Source organism: Chrysemys picta, chromosome 1 (assembly GCF_011386835.1).
Source record: "Chrysemys picta bellii isolate R12L10 chromosome 1, ASM1138683v2, whole genome shotgun sequence".
NCBI classification, from domain to species: domain Eukaryota; kingdom Metazoa; phylum Chordata; order Testudines; family Emydidae; genus Chrysemys; species Chrysemys picta.
Window position 1 is genome coordinate 180,279,240 of NC_088791.1, and position 14,904 is coordinate 180,294,143.

At 42.6% G+C, this 14,904-nt stretch overlaps 2 protein-coding genes across 35 annotated transcripts in view; both read left to right on the forward strand.

Annotated features, from left to right (window-relative positions):
* Positions 1 to 14,904, forward strand: part of LOC112059026 (uncharacterized) — a 439,279-nt gene that overhangs the window by 330,275 nt on the left and 94,100 nt on the right. The gene's annotated exons all lie outside the window — the stretch shown is intronic.
* On the forward strand, positions 1,470 to 6,172 carry LOC135977086 (uncharacterized). The gene is made up of 2 exons (XM_065576107.1): positions 1,470 to 4,619; positions 5,551 to 6,172. Exons 1-2 carry the CDS (start codon positions 4,214 to 4,216, stop codon positions 6,015 to 6,017), a joined length of 873 nt encoding a protein of 290 aa, XP_065432179.1. The 5' UTR covers positions 1,470 to 4,213; the 3' UTR covers positions 6,018 to 6,172.

A 14,904-nucleotide genomic window follows, 5' to 3' on the forward strand; every position in this document is an offset into this window, starting at 1 on the left:
ATAATCATCTTCACTACGAAGAGTAAGAAGAAAAGGGTCATATGTTGCCCTTGATATAAGCATCTCCTAGCTGACAGTAATAGGAGCTTCACAAGTCTAATAGAAAAACCTTGAAAAGCATCTGTCCCACATAAATGTCATCAAGGTTCTAATTCTGCAACCTACATCTATGCTGAGCAGGTCTTATTTGTGTAAATAATCAATTGTGGCCTGCAACCTTCCTCACAATGGATGCGAGTGACTGCGGAAAGCTGGCCTTCATAGGTAGCATGGGTTGTCTGGTTACATAACCAGACAAGCATTCAAGGGATCTGAGATCAATTCCTGGACATACAGCTTCTTTTGTGACTTTGGGCAAGCCACTTAGGGTACATTTACAGAGCAAAAAAGAAAAAAAAGCTGCAGCAAGTGTCAGAGCCAAGTCAACTGCCTCGGGTTCATGGAGCTTGCGCTGCGGTGCTAAACATAGCAGTGTAGACATTCAGGCTCAGGCTGGGTTTCAGAACCTGAGTTCCAGCCAAACCTGAACATCCACACTGTTATTTTAGTCCTGAAGCCTGAGCTCTGCAAGCCCGAGTAAATTGACCCTGGCTCTGACACTTGCTGCCACCTATCTTCTTTTGCTGTGTAGACAAGTGTGTCTGTACCACGGATCTCCATCCCCAAGGGGGTTAATAATACTTTACTTTGTGTCCTCTCTATTTAGACTCCAAAGTTCTCCAAAACATGTGCGTTCTCTCTCCCTTTCTCGCTCGCTCTCTCTGTATGTGTGTGTGTGTATATATATATATATATATGCCAGGGCCTGGTCTGCAGACAGTTAGCCTAAGCACTATTTGAGCACTACTCTGTACAGGGATGAATTTCACCCACTGAATGGTATTTATGTGGGTAGACCTACTACTCCTGTAAGTACATACTACTCACATTTTGTATTGTTAAGTATATTATTATTTATATTACAGTAGAATGTAAAGGTCCCAGTCAGGATGAGGGAGGGCTCCATTTTCTCATGGAGAAATCATGAAAATAATGACATGAACAGTCTACAAGCAAAAGATTGATACAAAAGATTGAATTAGAGGGATATTAATTAATCTTCCAGTGGTGAAGGTCAGAGATATTACTTTGAGTCGCAAAATAAGTTAATCAATAGACTTAGGTGTATGCTTATATTAATTATGCATGTCAGAGTAATGACAGTATTATGGAGATGTTGTCAGTGACTCCAGAATTAAGGCTGTACTGAGATTTGCACTTCAAGCAGGACTCAAATCCTTTTCTTTCACATTTTAAATGATCGGATTTACTTCCTAAATTGAATACGTTAACTCTTCATCGAGCATTACATTTTCCATCATTCCCCCCCCCCCCCAAAGATTAATGAATTTGTCAAAGAAGAAGAAAAAATTCTCTTTTTGAAATGTAACTCTAAGAATCTGTTTTATTTTCCCCCCTTTTCTTTCTAGCACAAGAATTACAAGCCACAAACTTCGAACTTTAGGTAGACCACCTTTCAAAATTTTTAAATAAAACCAAATAATAGTTATTCCCCTAAAGCTCAGCAAACTGCAACCCACATATTCCATGCACATCCATTTTTACCCCCTCCCCCCAATTTTTTTAATCCCACTCCACTTTCACACCTTGGTAAATATAAACATTATACTCTTGATAAGTATCAGCATTAAAAACGGAATGTGAATGGAATTGGGAGTAGGACTTTAAGGGATGGCATATGGAAAAGCAAATAATTGACCCATACATAGGTAACTTTAAGAAAAATTCCCATGTTAAAGTAAATTAAATACTTTGAGGACAGAGCAGAGGCATGGTGGCTGGGGGAAAGAAGAGAAGTAAAGTTTTTATCTGTATTTAAATTAGGTTTTATCGTACTGGAATAAGTCAAAGTAATGAAAATTTTGCAAATTTTACAAATCAATTACAGGATATAGCTAAAATAAATTAACTTGATGATAAGGAAATAAAAAAAAATATGGATGTCATAGATCCCAGGGTAACCATCCCCACCAGTCAACATTTTCGAACATACCAAGAAGGTACACTTTAAAAAATGCAACTAAAATATTTAAAAATAAATGCTAGAAATACATGTAATTAGGCTGCTGAATTACAGTTAAATACTTTTTAAAAAGTGTGTGATATCAGAATAGTTTTTCAAGTGTGCTGGTGTATCATGAGTGTAGCAAGTGGTCCTGACACCCACAAATCTGACTTTTCATTTACATTTGCAGAGGGGAAATTGTAGAGGCACAATGGAAATATTTCAGAGTGGTAACCATGTTAGTCTGTATCAGCAAAAACAATGAGGAGTCCTTTGTGGCACCTTAGAGACTAACAAATTTATTTGGGCATAAGCTTTCATGGGCTTTAGTGGGTTTTAGCCCATGAAAGCTTATGCCCAAATAAATTTGTTAGTCTCTAAAATGGAAATATTGTTTTCTGTTCTATTCTAAATAATATAGGTTCTCATACCTCCCTCATTACTGTAGGAACTAAGTATCTTCTAGCAGTGCATTAAGCAATGTAACTTACAGATATTGCTTAATGCATTACTTTCACAATATGACACTTTTAGAAATGTTGTTGAGCTCTTAAATTCTTTCATACATTAACTGGGTATGCTTGTGGATATGCAAAATAACATCACAGAAAAGGACAATATTAATGCAAATCTGCCAAGAGATATGATCTAGAAATTTTGTCTGACACTGCAAAGACATCAGGAAGTTAAGGATAATAAAGGGTTGTCATTGGATCCAGGAAAGTTGCTATACACCTCTAGGACAATTAGAAAATGTACATCACAAAATAGTTAAAGAGATAATCTATGAAAAGGTCAGAATATTTGACTTGATTTTATTAATATACATCTTTAGTGGAACAAAAAGAGAACCGGGTTTCTAGAAATAATATTTTTAGATTATAATTATTTGTAGGATCATGTTTATTAGAGAAGAAGAAGCAATAATACAGTTTAATTTTAGAGAATCTTCACTTTGGGAAATACTGAAATTCCCCACTATATTTGGGTAGGAATGCTATCCTATGATAAATCTATTACAGTTTATTGTAGAAGTAAGCAATATTGAAGAGATACTTGGATAAACTGCACTCAAAATTCACCCAAACTAGTATTAATGGTAAAAAGGGAAACAGAGATATATGTGATTACGCAGGAAAATAAAACTATGTTCAGTATATGGAATAAGCAAAAGGCTTAAAAATATAAACAATCTAAGAACTGCAAAGCCTCTAAAAATAATCAGATACTAGTTAGAAAGCGATAGAGGAAAAAGATACTGAACAGCAAACTGAAGAGACTACTTCAACAAAAAATAAAGGCTTCTTCTGCCAGCGCCAGGCCCCGCACTAACCCTACAGGCTGCCCTGGACCCCGTGATCCCCTGAAGCCAGGGGCCCCCCAAAGCGTGAGGTCTGAGGCAATTGCCCCAGGCCATCCTATGGATGGCTCTGCCTAAATCCTGTATCTCCCTGAAGCGCGGGGCCCCCCAAAGCGTAGGGCCCAGGGCAGTTGCCCTGGTCCGTCCTATGGATGGGACGGCTTTGCTTGGACCAGTTCTGGGCACCACCCAAAATTATACAAACCTGGTGCCCAGGGTTATCAACCAACTGGTGTGCCTGTGTCTGATTGTCTTAGGCCTGGTCTACACTACAAGTTTAGGACGTCTTTAGCAGCATTAAATCGAATTAAGCCTGGACACGTCCACACGACGAAGCCCTTTTTTTCGACTTAAAGGGCCCTTTAAATCGGTTTCTTTACTCCACCTCTGACGAGGGAATTAATGCTAAAATCGGCCTTTGCAGGTCGGATTTGGGATAGTGTGGACGGAATTTGATATTATTGGCCTCCAGGAGCTATCCCACAGTGCTTCATTGTGACCGCTCTGGACAGCACTCTCAACTCAGATGCACTGACCAGGTAGACAGGAAAAGTCCTGCGAACTTTTGAATTTCATTTCCTGTTTGCCCAGCGTGGAGAGCACAGGTGACCACGCAGAGCTCATCAGCACAGGTAACCATGATGGAGTCCCAGGATTGCAAAAGAGCTCCAGCATGGACAGAACGGGAAGTACAGGATCTGCTCGCCATATGGGGAGACGAATCAGTGCTAGCTGAACTCCGAAGCAGTAAATGAAATGGCAAAATATTAGAAAAAGTCTCAAAGGCCATGAAGGACAGAGGCCATAACAGGGACGCACAGCAGTGCCGCGTGAAAATTAAGGAGCTAAGGCAAGCCTACCACAAAGCCAGAGAGGCAAACGGAAGGTCTGGGGGAGAGCTGCAAACATGCCGCTTCTATGCAGAGCTGCATGCCATTCTAGGGGGTGCAGCCACCACTACCCCAACCGTGTGCTTTGACTCCATCAATGGAGAAACACGCAACAGGGAAGCGGGTTCAGGGTACGCGGAAGATGATGATGATGAAGACAAGGAAGATAGCTCACAGCAAGGAAACGGAGAAACTGGTTTCCCCAACAGCCAGGATATGTTTATCACCCTGGACCTGGAACCAGTAACCCCCGAACTCACCCAAGGCATGCTCCCAGACCCTGAGGGCACACAAGGGACCTCTGGTGAGTGTACCTTTGTAAATATTACATATGGTTTAAAAGCAAGCATGTTTAATGAGTAATGGTTAAATTGCCCTGGCAATCACAGCCAGTACAGCTACTGGAAAAGTCTGTTAACGTGTATGGGGATGGAGCGGAAATCCTCCAGGGACATCTCCAGAAAGCTCTCCTTCATGTACTCCCAAAGCCTTTGCAAAAGGTTTCTTGGGAGGGGTGCCTTATCCTGTCCGCCATGGTAGGACACTTTACCACACCAGGCCAGTAGCACGTAGTCTGGAATCATTGCATAACAAAGCATGGCAGTGTATGGTCCCGGTGTTTGCTGGCATGCAGACAACATCCGTTCCTTATCTCTCTTTGTTATCCTCAGGAGAGTGATATCATTCACGGTCACCTGGTTGAAATGGGGTGATTTTATTAAGGGGACATTCAGAGGTGCCCGTTCCTGCTCGACTGAACAGAAATGTTCCCCACTGTTAGCCACGCAGTGGGGGGGGAGGGGTGAAGTGATCATCCTAGAGAATTGTGTGTGTGTCGGTGGCGGTAGTTGGGTTTTGTGCTGCATGTTAACCCGGAAACCCCAGCCCCTCCTTTTACATTGCAAACCCATTTTAAATGGCCAACCCAATGGGTCCTTGGTATGGGAAATGAGAGCACTGCTGTTTGAAACCATTCCCACATGTTATGAAGGTTAAAAAAGCCAAAAGACTGTGGCTTACCATGGCTGCCTGCAAGACGAATTCTGTTGCCTGGCACTGCATGAGTGATCTCTCACACCAAACCGGCAGGCCCTCAATAGAAGAGGAAAAATGCGAACTTGTAGCGAAAGAACATGTGCTGTGTAATGTGAACAGCAAAATTTAACGTGAAAGAGTGTACCCTTTGTTCTCTAAAATGTGTCTTTTTTAACGACCTCTCCCTTCTCCTCCACCAGCTGCAAATGTTTCTCCTTCGCAGAGGCTAGCGAAGATTAGAAGGAGAAAACGGCGGACTCGGGATGATATGTTCATGAAGCTCCAGATGTCCTCCCACGCTGAAAGAACACAGCAGAATGCGTGGAGTCAGTCAATGTCAGAGTGCAAAAAAGCACAATATGAACGAGAGGAGAGATGGCGGGATGAATCGCAGGCTGAACAAAGCAAGTGGCGGGCTGAAGATGATAGGTGGCGTCAGCTTGCAGACAGAAGGCAAGAGTCGATGCTCCGGCTGCTGGAGCATCAAACTGATATGCTCCAGTGTATGGTTGAGCTGCAGGAAAGGCAGCAGGAGCAGAGACCGCCGCTACAGCCCCTGTGTAACCAACAGCCCTCCTCACCAAGTCCCATTGCCTCCTCACCCGGACGCCCAAGAACACGGTGGGGGGGGGGGTCTCCGACCACCCAGTCACTCCACCCCAGATGATTGCCCGAGCATCGGAAGGCTGGCCTTCAATAAGTGTTAAAGTTTTAAACTGCAGTGTGTCCTTTTCCTTCCCTCCTCCCCCTCCCATTCCGGGCTACCTTGGCAATTATCCCCCTAGTTGTGTGATGAATTAATAAAGAATGCATGAATGAGAAGTAACAATGACTTTATTGCCTCTGCAAGCGGTGCTCGAAGGGGGGAGGGGAGGGTGGGGTGGTTGGTTTACAGGGAAATAGAGTGAACTGGGGGGAGGGGGCGGGGGGACGTAGGGTTTATCAAGGAGAAACAAACAGAAGTTTCACACCGTAGCCTGGCCAGTCACAAAACTGGTTTTCAAAGCTTCTCTGATGCACACCGCGCCCTGCTGTACTCTTCTAACCGCCCTGGTGTCTGGCTGCGCGTAATCAGCGGCCAGGCGATTTGCCACAACCTCCCACCTCGCCATAAATGTCTCCCCCTTACTCTCACAGATATTGTGGAGCGCACAGCAAGCAGCAATAACAATGGGAATATTGGTTTAGCTGAGGTCTATCCGAGTCAGTAAGCTGCGCCAGCGCGCTTTTAAACGTCCAAATACACATTCCACCACCATTCGGCACTTGCTCAGCCTATAGTTGAACAGATCCTGACTACTGTCCAGGCTGCCTGTGTACGGCTTCATGAGCCATGGCATTAAGGGGTAGGCTGGGTCCCCAAGGATCACGATAGGCATTTCAACATCCCCAACGGTTATTTTCTGTTCCGGGAAGAAAGTTCCTTCCTCCAGCTTTCGAAACAGACCAGAGTGCCTGAAGACGCAAGCATCATGTACCTTTCCCGGCCATCCCACGTTGATGTTGGTGAAATGTCCCTTGTGATCCACCAAGGCTTGCAGCAGCATTGAAAAGTACCCCTTGCGGTTTATGTACTTGGTGGCTTGGTGCTCCAGTGCCAAGATAGGGATATGGGTTCCGTCTATCGCCCCACCACAGTTTGGGAATCCCACTGCAGCAAAGCCATCCACTATGACCTGCACATTTACCAGAGTCACTACCCTTGATATCACCCAGGTCTTTGATTGCCCTGGCAACTTGGACCACAGCAGCCCCCACAGTAGATTTGCCCACTCCAAATTGATTCCCGACTGACCGGTAGCTGTCTGGCGTTGCAAGCTTCTACAGGGCTATCGCCACTCGCTTCTCAACTGTGAGGGCTGCTCTCATCCTGGTATTCTGGCGCTTCAGGGGAGGGGAAAGCAAGTCCCGAAGTTCCATGAAAGTGTCCTTACGCATGCGAAAGTTTTGCAGCCACTGGGAATCATCCCACACCTGCAACACGATGCGGTCCCACCAGTATGTGCTTGTTTCCCGGGCCCAGAATCGGCATTCCATGCCATAAACCTGCCCCAGTAACACCATGATTTGCACATTGCTGGGGCCCGTCCTTTGTGAGCGGTCTATGTCCATGTCAATTTCCTCATCATTCTCGTCGCCGCGCTGCAATTGCCTCCTCGGCTGGTCCTGGTTTTGCTTTGGCATGTCCTGGCTCTGCATATACTCCAGGACAATACGCGTGGTGTTCATAGTGCTCATAATTGCCACAGTGATCTGAGCGGGCTCCATGATCCCAGTGCTATGGCGTCTGGTCTGAAAAAAGGCACAAAACTGACGGAGGGAGAGAGGGGCGACTGACGACATGGCGTACAGGTACAGGGAATTAAAATCAACAAAGGTGGCTGTGCATCAGGGAGAAACACAAACAACTGTCACACAGAATGCCCCCCCCCCCCAAAGATTGAACTCAAAACCCTGGGTTTAGCAGGCCGTTGATTTCACAGAAGAAGGGGGAACCAAATGAATACAGAACAAATCTGGTCCATCTATTTTTTACATCTTAAGCTGGCAGCAGGCGGTGCAGCATGACTGATAGCCATCGTCATCTTCTAGGTGCTTGGCAGAAAATGATGTACTACGACTGATAGCCATCATCGTCAAGACGGTTCAATAGGCCAGGAGACAAAACATGTCTGCCCAGGTGCCTCTGATTGAACTCACTGAGGAATACGATGATGATGGATACCAGTCGTAATACATCATCCACTGCCAAAAGGCAAGGAGCTGCTGCTGTGTAGCAATGCAGCCCCATGTCTGCCAGCACCCAGATAGCCGATGACGGCTACCAGTCATACTGCACCGTCTACTGCCAAAAGGCAATTAGCTGCTGCTGTGTAGCAATGCAGTACCACGTCTGCCGGCACCCAGATGACATATGGTGATGGTGAGCTGAGCTGAGCGGGCTCCATGCTTGCCGCGGTATGTTGTCTGTACATGTAACCCAGGTAAAAAGGTGTGAATCTATTGTCTGCCGTTGCTCTGACGGAGGGGGAGGGGCCTGACGACATGTACCCAGAACCCCCCGTGACACTGTTTTGCATGATCAGGCATTGGGATCTCAACCCAGAATTCCAATGGGCGGCGGAGACTGCGGGAACTGTGGGATAGCTACCCACAGTGTAATGCTCCGGAAATCGACGCTAGCCTCGGTACTGTGGACGCGGTCCGCCGACTTAATGCACTTAGAGCATTTTATGTGGGGACACACACAATCGACTGTATAAAACCGATATCTATAAAGCCGGCTTCTATAAATTCGACCTAATTTCATAGTGTAGACATATCCTTAGAGTTCACTCAGACAAGGAGACAGCAGTTTCAGTGGCATGTATCCACAATATGACCTTCTCTGAAATCTGTGGGGCTGCTATGTGGAATTTGATTTACATTTTCATTGTGATTCTTTCAACATGACATCAAGAGCAGATTCTGGTTTTGGTATGTCAGTGTTTCAGTCACGGTTTAAGTAGCAGGGGTCCCCACTCTAGCCAAGGAGGAGGGATGGGGCCTCCTAAATAGGGGGAGGAAGCCATGCAGAATTCTTACATGGACCCAGAGTGGGCATGAAGTTGAGCAACTAATAAGTGATTTGCCCTCTTTAGAATATGTGCATAAACCAGACCCTGCAAGGGAGGTATATGTTTGAATTAATCTGATGTAGTAAATGACTGAAAGAACCAGAGGGGTGGTTGAGTGCAACACATGTGCAAGGCCACAAGGGGGCATGCTGAAGGACAGCACCCCATGACAATCCCTCACAGCCAAGCATCTTCGGCAGCAGGGAAGGACAGGTGACTTGACTGGATGGAACTCAGCAAAAAAGGATACCCTCTTTAGACTTGTTCAGCTCTGCTGCTCTATGCATACTTCATACTTTGTGCATAGCACCATGAGTTATATATACTGCATTGATGTACTTTTTCTAGAAGATTCACACTTTTATGTATGTTTCCTTCTAATTCACACTCACATGGCTGACATAAGCCACTTGATAATAGGTTTTCTAGATTCTATCTCTATACTTTTCATCAAACTGAACTGTTCTCTAAATGCTGCATTCTATTTCTTTCCTGTATGATAAAAGCTATCCAGATGGGCATTCCAGAAACCTGCTTGCTGTGTTTTGGTTGTGATTTGGTGCTTAGACTACAAGTAGTGGTTACCATAGTGTTTTAGGAAAACACCTTTTCATGAGGCAGGTATTTAAGCAAATATGACTCCATCCCTTAACAAAAGGAAAATAATGTGTTTGTTGATTAAACAATTCAGGCTGTTTATTTGCCTGTCATACTGGAAGGGTTATGAAGAGGAGAAGGGGAGAGTATCCTCTACAGGAGATCCCACCTCTTATGACTAGGCTACCAACCCTTTGAAATCACCATGTCATGGGGATCTTGCTTCCGCCAAAGAAATTAGGATAAAATACCATTCATCACCCATTAATTCAAGTTCAAGTTTTAGTGCAGTAAAACCCAAAGAGTTCACTCTGTTCGAGTGCACATTTCTGTAGAGCTCCCACCCCTTAAGCCCCTGGAGTAAGAGACCCAACCTAATCATGGGATCAGGATCTCTCCAGTGATGGTGAAAGCGCACCTTGTTCAGGCTCACCATGTTGGACAATTCTTAGTTAAAACAAAGACCATGTTAAACATTATTATTATTATTATTATTATTGTTAACTATTTTATTTATATTGTGGTAATATTTAGGAGTCTCAGTCATAGAGAACAGGATCCCACTGTGCTAGGTCTTGTACAAACACAAAGCAAGGAAGGTTGTGGAATACCTGTCACTGGAGATTTTTAAGAACAAGTTAGACAAATAGCTGTCAGGGATGGTCTAGTTCATCCCTTGGCCCACGCCGCTTCCCGCTGCCCGCATTGGCCTGGAACGGCAAACCGCGTCCAGTGGGAGCTGCGATTGGCCGAACCTGCGGACGCGACAGGTAAACAAACCGGCCCCACCCGCCAGGGGGTTAGTGGGCCAAAGGTTGCCGATCCCTGGTCTAGTTATACTTGGTCCTACCTCAGCTCAGGTGGCTGGACTAGATGGCCTCTTGAGGACCTTTGCAGACCTACATTTCTATGATTCTGTGAAAAAGACGTTCACTGCCCCAAAGAACTTACTATCTAACTCAACACTCACTTGTCTTCTATCACGAAAAAAAATCTCATTGAAGGGCTGAGGTACTCTTATGATGGGAAAAAAAGGGTGTTCAGATTATTCCTACAAAGGAGAAAAATACCTCTTATAAATATGACACATCTCAGTCTTCTGAAATCACTCTTATTCAATTCAAGTGTTGAGTAACTGAGTGCAAAAAAATTTTAAATTAATAACTGAACAAGTTGTGATAGCTGCATTCATTTCACAGTTCAACATATTTCAAGATCTTCAACTAATCATTATATGGTTATTTATAATATGTGTCTCATTTTGTCCAAATCTGTGGCTTTGTGTTAGTTGTCAAGAGTGAAATGAAACTGTCTCTTAAGCGCAAGTATGTTTTCAGCTACACTGTAAGCTATAATAAGGTTCTATCATCCCATCAGGAAAACAATTCGATAATGCCAAACTCACAATGTTCTTTCCCAATAGCACATGTATGTAATATCTTGAAATTTAGTTAAAATCAAAAGCCATGTCAATACAAGTCTCCTTATTAAATCAGTGGGATTACTGACTTCATGTATTTGTTTTGATAAATGTAATCTTTATTTTCAACCTATTATATATAAATAATGTGTATTATTAGTATCATTAGTATTCATTTTTATGACTATAACATCTAGGAGCCCAAGTCATGCATACATGGCACATAGCAACAGGAATATATATCTCAATAGATGCACTGTATTTCAGACCACTTGGGGACATTAGAGATCCCATGACACTTTGTAAGATGAGAGCTGTTAACCCCAATATCCTGACCAGACAGTATTCCAGCTCAGGTAATTAAATATTGTACTAGCTACTCAAACTTGTGTTGTATTTGCAATTGGATACTGTGTTTTTTTCTACTTTGTCCTAAACCAGGGTGTGTTTTTATGCACATGTGCACAAGCAAATATTCACTGTGGAGATGCCATTGACTATGGTATTTTTCTTCAGTTTTTGTCCTGGAGGATCTTAATTTTATATATAGTATTTAAATGTCATAACTATATTGACTGTATGGCACATATACTGCTGAAATATGAGCCATCTGTGGACTGAAATGTGGCAGCTCAACGGTGGACTGCAATACTATAAAATTGTGTAGCACACGAACTGAAAAAAATACTATGCCTGATTGCAACCCCAACATGAATCTTCAGTAGGTGAGATGTAATTATCTGGGTTGGAATTTTAGCTAGGACTTTAGGGCTTATGATTTTAATCTTACAAAAAAGTATTATGAGGTGTTTGATGTCCACAAGTGCTCAGCATCATTTAGAGCTCATCTTGAAGATAGCACTTACAGCTAGTTCTTGCCTCTGCTACTAACATGTTGCATGATATTGGTTGAGTCATTTCACCTCTTCATGCTTCGTTTTCCCTTCTGTGAAATAATTATAGTGATACAGTACCTGCTTATTTTTGTAAAGTGCTTTGAGATCTATGAGTGAAAAGTAATATTTAAGAAATTTTATCATTCATTTTTTTTATTAGACTGTATATACAACTTATTGCTTGTAACCTACTGCTTATTACAATCACACAGGCGCATAGCCCAGCAATACAATTTATACAACGTTCCATTAAATGAAGAATACTTGTTATCTTAGTATTACATTATCCATGTTCTATATATTAAATGCAGAATTTGCTAAATATAAAATTGAAGTAAATAGTACTTGTAAAAAATGAAAAAAATCACTATATCACTGTATAGATAGTGAAATTCACTCATTGATTGTGTGTCTAATTCTCTATGGAGTCTGAGAAATGCACATGAAATCCCTGAATGCTAGAGTTGGTATTTGGATTTCTGATTTACCTGAGATGTGGGAGGAAATTGATAAAACCAGACATCCCTAAATGTTTTAGTCAGATGAGAATGATTTTGAGTGATAGTTCAGCAAGGCTCTGTAGTAATTTAGATCTGATTGATTGACTACAAACAATAGCATAATTATAAACCATGAGTTAAACTTGCCCACTCCACCTTCAGCCACACTACTTGTAAGACCAGCTGTCACCAGTAATGCAGAAGATACTCAAGCATGAGAAAAAATGGCAGAATCCCAGTAGATCCACAGCTTACCAGGGCCAAATTCTGTCTTTGGAGGGGTGTGCAATTTAACTCAGTGGATGACGTTTGCACATATTTGAAGGTAGAATTTGACAGGTAGCTCAAAGGCACCTAGCATCCTCATTGGTGCATGATGTATGTAGGTCTAACTGAAGACCTAAAGTGTTGTTGTCAGGTCTCAAAGTGTTTGTTATAAATGGAATCCAGGGTATAAATCTGCACATAGATCCAAAAGAAATGGGAGAGATTAACAGAAATGTAACAAGAGTTTATACACAAACATGAATAGGTTGTCATACTGTGCATTGATACAAGTGGGATGAATGCTGCATCTCAAGGACAAAACTTATTTTATGAATGTTTCAAATGCTGAGAGTAGAAATAAAGGGTGAAAAAAAATGTCTGTTGTGAAGGTTTTCCTGTTATCCATTCTGTTAACATTTTGCCAACAGAATGTTAAGAGCCATTAGGAAAGGGATAGAAAATAGGACAGAAAATATAGTAATGCCACTATGGTACACCCAAGCCTTGAATACTGAGTGCTGTTCTGGTCGCCTCTTCTCAAAAGAGATGTATTAGAATTGGAAAAAGTGCAGAGAAGGGCAACCAAAATGATTAGGGGTATGGAACAGCTTCCATATGAGGAGAGATTAAAAAGACTGGGATTGTTCAGTTTAAAAAAGAGACGACTAAGGGGGGATATGATAGAGGTCTGTAGAATCATGAATGGGTGGAGAAGGTGAATAGGGAAGTGTTATTTATCCTTTCACATAACACAGGAACCAGGGGTCACCCAGTGAAATTAACTGGCTGCAGGTTTAAAACAAACAAAAGGAAGTACTTCACACAGTGCAATCAATCTGTGGAACTCTTTGCTGGGGGCTGTTGTGAAATTCAAAAGTATAACTGGGTTCAGAAAAGAATTAGATAAGTTTGTGGAGGATAGGCCCATCAATGGCTATTAGCCAAGATGGTCAGAGATGTAACCCCATGCTTTGGGTGTTCCTAAACCTCTGACTGCCAGAAGCTGGAACTGGATGACATGAGATGGATCACTCAATAATTGTCTTGTTCTGTTCATTCCCTCTGAAGCACCTGGCACCGGCCACTGTCAGAAGACAGGCTACTGGGCTGGATGGACCATTAGTCTGACCCAGCTTGTCCATTCTTATGTTCTCATCATCCATTTGGTTCAATATTTTATGACAACATAGCACTCCTCTGTCCAGAGCACTCCTCTGATGTGATCTCCTGTTTCTGCTGAAATAACATCACTCTTTTGTATCTAAAGGATTCTCCCTAGTAGCCCAGGTTTTTGAGAGAAGCAAAGTAGAGGAAAACTTGCTGTTTGTTCCACCTGGGTGATGTTATGGCACTGCAGCTATTCCATACTCAATGGAGAGCTGCTTCTCCTGCAACAATTGCAGCTCGTTGCAAAGAACAAAAAGGGCACCTCTATTTGCTGTAAAGTAGAACTTTTAAAACATTGTAAAACGGCGTTTGGGAAGGTTCATTTCAATTTAGGTGGTTGACTGATTTGACCATGTTTGCCCCTTTTCTTCATTGATACCCGTATTTTGTTCTCATGTGTCTTAGGGGAATGGCTGTTCTTCAGACAAATGCCCATATTTGTCTGTGAACAAGATTATTCTTGCGTGACCAAAAGTATTTTCTATACATTATTATTTGCTGCTGTTCTGTTAAACAGTCTGATTCCTCCTACAAGGAAATAGACAGGAGACTCAGGTGACCAATCAGACCCCACCTGAATTGTGAATAGTCAAAACAAAACTTGCAAGGGTTTGCAAGTAGCCGATAGACTGAAATTGGGAAGACAAATAAATTTGTCTAAAAGCTTGTCTGCTCTCGAATGTTTCAAGATCAGGAAAAGGCTTTAATTCACAATGAATATTATTTATGATGAATAATGATACAGACGCTTAACAAGGAGTCTCCTGCCTGTTTAGCTGTAGCTGGAGGATTTAATTATGTGGTACTAACCTTAAAAACCATAGAAAGATGGGAAGGCATACATCCATTTTCAGAGAAAACAGAGGAGGCAAGATGTTAAAAAAAAGGTTACCTTGCTGATTTCAGAGCCTTCAAAGTCACTCTTTCACATTTTGCATACATTTTACAGTCACCTCTGTTTCCCCAGTATACCAGTGCTGTGGTCTGCAGAGCAAAGGTTTTTAATTTCCTTTTGTAAAGTACCATGCACTGCTAAGATGGTGTATATAAAAGTTGCATGATTCAGAGAGAGGCTCCCATCTTTCTCCTC

Coding starts and splice junctions, on each gene's coding strand:
- LOC135977086 (XM_065576107.1), top strand. CDS start 4,214: ATGAAGGACAGAGGCCATAACAGGGACGCACAGCAGTGCCGCGTGAAA. Junction 4,620..5,550: donor GGGCACACAAGGGACCTCTG/GTGAGTGTACCT, acceptor CTCCTCCACCAG/CTGCAAATGTTTCTCCTTCG.